The 6,881-nt window shown below is 59.1% G+C and overlaps 1 protein-coding gene across 1 annotated transcript in view; it reads left to right on the top strand.

Moving 5' to 3' along the window:
• Positions 1-289: 289 nt before the first annotated feature.
• Positions 290-6,881, top strand: part of LOC144676163 (serine/threonine-protein kinase Nek9-like) — a gene marked incomplete at its 3' end in the record, with an annotated part of 20,220 nt that continues 13,628 nt past the window's right edge. The window contains exon 1 of the mRNA XM_078536658.1: positions 290-560. Coding sequence (XP_078392784.1) covers positions 369-560 — 192 coding nt within the window. The remainder of the gene's footprint in view (positions 561-6,881) is intronic.

Here is a 6,881-nt window from a genome sequence, read left to right on the forward strand (position 1 = left end):
ACTGTCACTGCGCTCCTCCCACCGCCAGGCGGCGATACCGGGACTGTTACTGCGCTCCTCCCACCGTCAGGCGGCGATACCGGGTCTGTCACTGCGCTCCTCCCACCGCCAGGCGGCGATACCGGGACTGTCATTGCGCTCCTCCAACAGTCAGGGGGCAGCACCGGGTCTGTCACTGCGCTCCTCCCTCCGCCAGGCGGCGATACCGGGACTGTCACTGCGCTCCTCCCAGCGCCAGGCGGCGATACCGGGACTGTCACTGCGCTCCTCCCAGCGCCAGGCGCCGCTGTGTTGGGGCCTCGGGCCTCAGGCTGAGCCGGGTCCGGCCGCAGTGACGGGGTCTCCGCGCTCTGCTCTCCGCCGCCGCCATGGAGCTGAAGCCGTTCGAGCGGCACCTGGAGTCGGTCAGCTCCGAGTTCGGCTGCAGTGAGTCGGGCCGGGCGGACCCCGAGGCCGGGGACTCGGCGCTGAGCGAGGCCGGGGGAGAAGTTCACTACATCCCGGTGAAGATCCTGGGCAGAGGCGCCTTCGGGGAGGCCACATTGTACCGGCGGACAGAGGTAACCATAACCAGCAACACCACCATAACCAGCAACACCACCATAACCAGCAACACCACCATAACCAGGATAACCAGCAACACCACCATAACCAGCATAACCAGCAACACTGCCATAACCAGCAACACCACCATAACCAGCAACACCGTCATAACCAGGATAACCAGCAACATCACCATAACCAGCAACACAACCATAACCAGCAACACCGTCATAACCAGGATAACCAGCAACACCACCATAAGCAGCAACACCACCATAACCAGCAACACCGCCATAACCAGCAACACCACCATAACCAGCATAACCAGCAACACCACCAAAACCAACAACACTGCCATAACCAGCAACACTACCATAACCAGCAACACCACCATAACCAGCAACACCGCCATAACCAGCAACACTACCATAACCAGCAACACCAGCATAACCAGTCCAGGCTGGGGTTTATACCCGGTAACTGGCTCAGTTCAGTTTGTGCCAGGCTTTGGAGCAAAGTGAAAATCATCAGATTCATGACTTTACCTCGTTAACAACAGCAACTTTACCTCAAATCACTCCCTCGGCACTGACCCTCCGACAGTGCAGCACTCCCTCAGTACTGACCCTCCGACAGTGCAGCACTCCCTCGGCACTGACCCTCCGACAGTGCAGCACTCCCTCGGTACTGACCCTCCGACAGTGCAGCACTCCCTCGGTACTGACCCTCCGACAGTGCAGCACTCCCTCGGTACTGACCCTCCGACAGTGCAGCACTCCCTCGGTACTGACCCTCCGACAGTGCAGCACTCCCTCAGTACTGACCCTCCGACAGTGCAGCACTCCCTCAGTACTGACCTTCTGACAGTGCAGCACTCCCTCAGTACTGACCTTCTGACAGTGCAGCACTCCCTCGGCACTGACCCACCGACAGTGCAGCACTCCCTCAGTACTGACCCTCCGACAGTGCAGCACTCCCTCAGTACTGACCTTCTGACAGTGCAGCACTCCCTCAGTACTGACCCTCTGACAGTGCAGCACTCCCTCAGTACTGACCCTCCGACAGTGCAGCACTCCCTCAGTACTGACTTTCTGACAGTGCAGCACTCCCTCAGTACTGACCCTCCGACAGTGCAGCACTCCCTCAGTACTATCCCTCCGACAGTGCAGCATTCCCTCAGTACTGACCCTCCGACAGTGTAACGCTCCCTCAGTACTGACCCTCCGACAGTGCGGCACTCCCTCAGTACTGACCCTCTGACAGTGTAACGCTCCCTCAGTACTGACCCTCCGACAGTGCAGCACTCCCTCAGTACTGACCTTCTGACAGTGCAGCACTCCCTCAGTACTGACCTTCTGACAGTGCAGCACTCCCTCAGTACTGACCCTCTGACAGTGCAGCACTCCCTCAGTACTGACCCTCCGACAGTGCGGCCCTCCCTCAGTACTGACCCTCCGACATTGTAAAGCTCCCTCAGCACTGACCCTCTGACAGTGCAGCACTCCCTCAGTACTGACCCTCCGACAGTGCAGCACTCCCTCAGTACTGACCCTCCGACAGTGCAGCACTCCCTCAGTACTGACCCTCCGACAGTGCAGCACTCCCTCAGTACTGACCCTCCGACAGTGCGGCACTCCTTCAGTACTGACCCTCTGACAGTGCGGCGCTCCCTCGGCACTGACCCTCCGACAGTGCGGCACTACCTCAGTACTGACCCTCCAACAGTGCGGCGCTCCCTCAGCACTGACCCGCCGACAGTGCGGCGCTCCCTCAGCACTGACCATCCGACAGTGCGGCGCTCCCTCAGTACTGACCCTCCGACAGTGCAGCACTGCCTCAGTACTGACCCTCTGACAGTGCAGCACTGCCTCAGTACTGACCCTCTGACAGTGCAGCACTCTCTCAGTACTGACCTTCTGACAGTGCAGCACTCCCTCAGTACTGACCTCAGACAGTGAGGCGCTCCCTCAGCACTGACTCTCCAACAGTGTAAAGCTCCCTCAGCACTGACCCTCTGACAGCGCGGCACTCCCTCAGTACTGACCCTCTGACAGTGCAGCACTCCCTTAGTACTGACCCTCTGACAGTGCAGCATTCCCTCAGTACTGACCCTCCGACAGTGCAGCACTCCCTTAGTGCTGACCCTCTGACAGTGCGGCACTCCCTCAGTACTGACCCTCCGACAGTGCAACGCTCCCTCAGTATTGACCCTCCGACAGTGTAACGCTCCCTCAGTACTGACCCTCCGACAGTGTAACGCTTCCTCAGCACTGACCCTCTGACAGTGCAGCACTCCCTCAGTACTGACCCTCCGACAGCACTCCCTCAGTACTGACCCTCTGACAGTGCAGCACTCTCTCAGTACTGACCCTCTGACAGCGCGGCACTCCCTCAGTACTGACCCTCCGACAGTGCAGCACTCCCTCAGTACTGACCCTCCGACAGTGCAGCACTCCCTCAGTACTGACCCTCCGACAGTGCAGCACTCCCTCAGTACTGACACTCCGACAGTGCAGCACTCCCTCAGTACTGACCCTCTGACAGTGCGGCACTCCCTCAGTACTGACCCTCCGACAGTGCAGCACTCCCTCAGTACTGACCCTCCGACAGTGCAGCACTCCCTCAGTACTGACCGTCCGACAGTGCAGCACTCCCTCAGTACTGACCCTCCGACAGTGCAGCACTCCCTCAGTACTGACCCTCCGACAGTGCAGCACTCCCTCAGTACTGACCCTCCGACAGTGTAACGCTCCCTCAGTACTGACCCTCCGACAGTGTAACGCTCCCTCAGTACTGACCCTCCGAAGTGTAACGCTCCCTCAGTACTGACCCTCCGACAGTGTAACGCTCCCTCAGTACTGACCCTCCGACAGTGTAATGCTCCCTCAGTACAGACCCTCCGACAGTGCAGCACTCCCTCAAAGCCAACCCTCCAACAATGTAATGCTCCCTCAGTACTGACCCTCCGACAGTGCAGCACTCCCTCAGTACTGACCCTCCGACATTGTATCGCTCCCTCAGTACTGACCCTCCGACAGTGTAACACTCCCTCAGTACTGACCCTCCGACAGTGCAGCACTCCCTCAGTACTGACCCTCCGACAGTGCAGCACTCCCTCAGTACTGACCCTCAGACAGTGCGGCACTCCCTCAGTACTGACCCTCCGACAGTGCGGCACTCCCTCAGTACTGACCCTCCGACAGTGTATCGCTCCCTCAGTACTGACCCTCCGACAGTGTAACACTCCCTCAGTACTGACCCTCCGACAGTACAGAACTCCCTCAGTACTGACCCTCCGACAGTGCAGCACTCCCTCAGTAATGACCCTCCGACAGTGCAGCACTCCCTTAGTGCTGACCCTCTGACAGTGCGGCACTCCCTCAGTACTGACCCTCCGACATTGCAGCACTCCCTCAGTACTGACCCTCCAACAGTGCAGCACTCCCTCAGTACTGACCCTCCGACAGTGCACACTCCCTCAGTACTGACCCTCCGACAGTGTAACACTCCCTCAGTACTGACCCTCCCACAGTGCGACACTCCCTCAGTACTGACCCTCCGACAGTGTAAAGCTCCCTCAGCACTGACCCTCTGACAGTGCAGCACTCCCTCAGTACTGACCCTCCGACAGTGTAACGCTCCCTCAGTACTGACCCTCCGACAGTGCAGCACTCGCTCAGTCCTGACCCTCTGACAGTGCAGCACTCCCTTAGTTCTGACCCTCCGACAGTGTAACACTCCCTCAGTACTGACCCTCCGACAGTGCAGCGCTCCCTCAGTACTGACCCTCTGACAGTGCGGCACTCCCTCAGTACTGACCCTCCGACAATGTAATGCTCCCTCAGTACAGACCCTCCGACAGTGCAGCACTCCCTCAGTACTGACCCTCCGACAGTGTATCGCTCCCTCAGTACAGACCCTCCGACAGTGCAGCACTCCCTCAGTACTGACCCTCCGACAGTGTAACGCTCCCTCAGTACTGACCCTCCGACAGTGCAGCGCTCCCTCAGTACTGACCCTCTGACAGTGCGGCACTCCCTCAGTACTGACCCTCCGACAGTGTAATGCTCCCTCAGTACAGACCCTCCGACAGTGCAGCACTCCCTCAGTACTGACCGTCCGACAGTGTATCGCTCCCTCAGTACTGACCCTCCGACAGTGTAACACTCCCTCAGTACTGACCTTCCGACAGTGCAGCACTCCCTCAGTACTGACCCTCCGACAGTGCAGCACTCCCTCAGTACTGACCCTCAGACAGTGCGGCACTCCCTCAGTACTGACCCTCCGACAGTGCGGCACTCCCTCAGTACTGACCCTCCGACAGTGTATCGCTCCCTCAGTACTGACCCTCCGACAGTGTAACACTCCCTCAGTACTGACCCTCCGACAGTGCAGAACTCCCTCAGTACTGACCCTCCGACAGTGCAGCACTCCCTCAGTAATGACCCTCCGACAGTGCAGCACTCCCTTAGTGCTGACCCTCTGACAGTGCGGCACTCCCTCAGTACTGACCCTCCGACATTGCAGCACTCCCTCAGTACTGACCCTCCAACAGTGCAGCACTCCCTCAGTACTGACCCTCCGACAGTGCACACTCCCTCAGTACTGACCCTCCGACAGTGCGGCACTCCCTCAGTACTGACCCTCCCACAGTGCGGCACTCCCTCAGTACTGACCCTCCGACAGTGTAAAGCTCCCTCAGCACTGACCCTCTGACAGTGCAGCACTCCCTCAGTACTGACCCTCCGACAGTGTAACGCTCCCTCAGTACTGACCCTCCGACAGTGCAGCACTCGCTCAGTCCTGACCCTCTGACAGTGCAGCACTCCCTTAGTTCTGACCCTCCGACAGTGTAACGCTCCCTCAGTACTGACCCTCCGACAGTGCAGCGCTCCCTCAGTACTGACCCTCTGACAGTGCGGCACTCCCTCAGTACTGACCCTCCGACAGTGCAGCACTCCCTCAGTACTGACCCTCCGACAGTGTAACGCTCCCTCAGTACTGACCCTCCGACAGTGCAGCGCTCCCTCAGTACTGACCCTCCGACAGTGCAGCGCTCCCTCAGTACTGACCCTCTGACAGTGCAGCACTCCCTCAGTACTGACCCTCCGACAGTGCAGCATTCCCTCAGTACTGACCCTCCGACAGTGTAACGCTCCCTCAGTACTGACCCTCCGACAGTGCGGCACTCCCTCAGTACTGACCCTCTGACAGTGTAACGCTCCCTCAGTACTGACCCTCCGACAGTGCAGCACTCCCTCAGTACTGACCCTCCAACAGTGCAGCACTCCCTCAGTACTGACCCTCCGACAGTGTAACGCTCCCTCAGTACTGACCCTCCGACAGTGTAATGCTCCCTCAGTACTGACCCTCCGACAGTGTAACGCTCCCTCAGTACTGACCCTCCGACAGTGCAGCACTTTCTCAGTACTGACCCTCCGACATTGCAGCACTCCCTCAGTACTGACCCTCCGACAGTGCGGCACTCCCTCAGTTTTGACCCTCCGACAGTGCAGCACTCCCTTAGTATTGACCCTCCGACAGTGTAACGCTCCCTCAGTACTGACCCTCCGACAGTGTAATGCTCCCTCAGTACTGACCCTCCGACAGTGCAGCACTCCCTCAGTACTGACCCTCCGACAGTGCAGCACTCCCTCAGTACTGACCCTTCGACAGTGCAGCACTCCCTCAGTACTGACCCTCCGACAGTGCAGCACTCCCTCAGTACTGACCCTCCGACAGTGCAGCACTCCCTCAGTACTGACCCTCCGACAGTGTAACACTCCCTCAGTACTGACCCTCCGACAGTGCGGCGCTCCCTCAGTACTGACCCTCCGACAGTGCAGCACTCCCTCAGTACTGACCCTCCGACAGTGCAGCACTCCCTCAGTACTGACCCTCCGACAGTGCAGCACTCCCTCAGTACTGACCCTCCGACAGTGCAGCACTCCCTCAGTACTGACCCTCCGACAGTGCAGCACTCCCTCAGTACTGACGCTCCGACAGTGCAACGCTCCCTCAGTACTGACCCTCCGACAGTGCAGCACTCCCTCAGTACTGACCCTCCGACAGTGCAGCACTCCCTCAGTACTGACCTTCCGACAGTGCTGCACTCCCTCAGTACTGACCCTCCGACAGTGCTGCACTCCCTCAGTACTGACCCTCCGACAGTGCAGCACTCCCTCAGTACTGACCCTCCGACAGTGCTGCACTCCCTCAGTACTGACCCTCCGACAGTGCAGCACTCCCTCAGTACTGACCCTCCGACAGTGCAGCACTCCCTCAGTACTGACCCTCCGACAGTGCAGCACCACCTCAGTACTGACCCTCCGACAGTG

This window comes from Cetorhinus maximus, unplaced genomic scaffold (genome assembly GCF_964194155.1).
Source record: "Cetorhinus maximus unplaced genomic scaffold, sCetMax3.hap1.1 HAP1_SCAFFOLD_1394, whole genome shotgun sequence".
NCBI classification, from domain to species: Eukaryota; Metazoa; Chordata; class Chondrichthyes; order Lamniformes; family Cetorhinidae; genus Cetorhinus; species Cetorhinus maximus.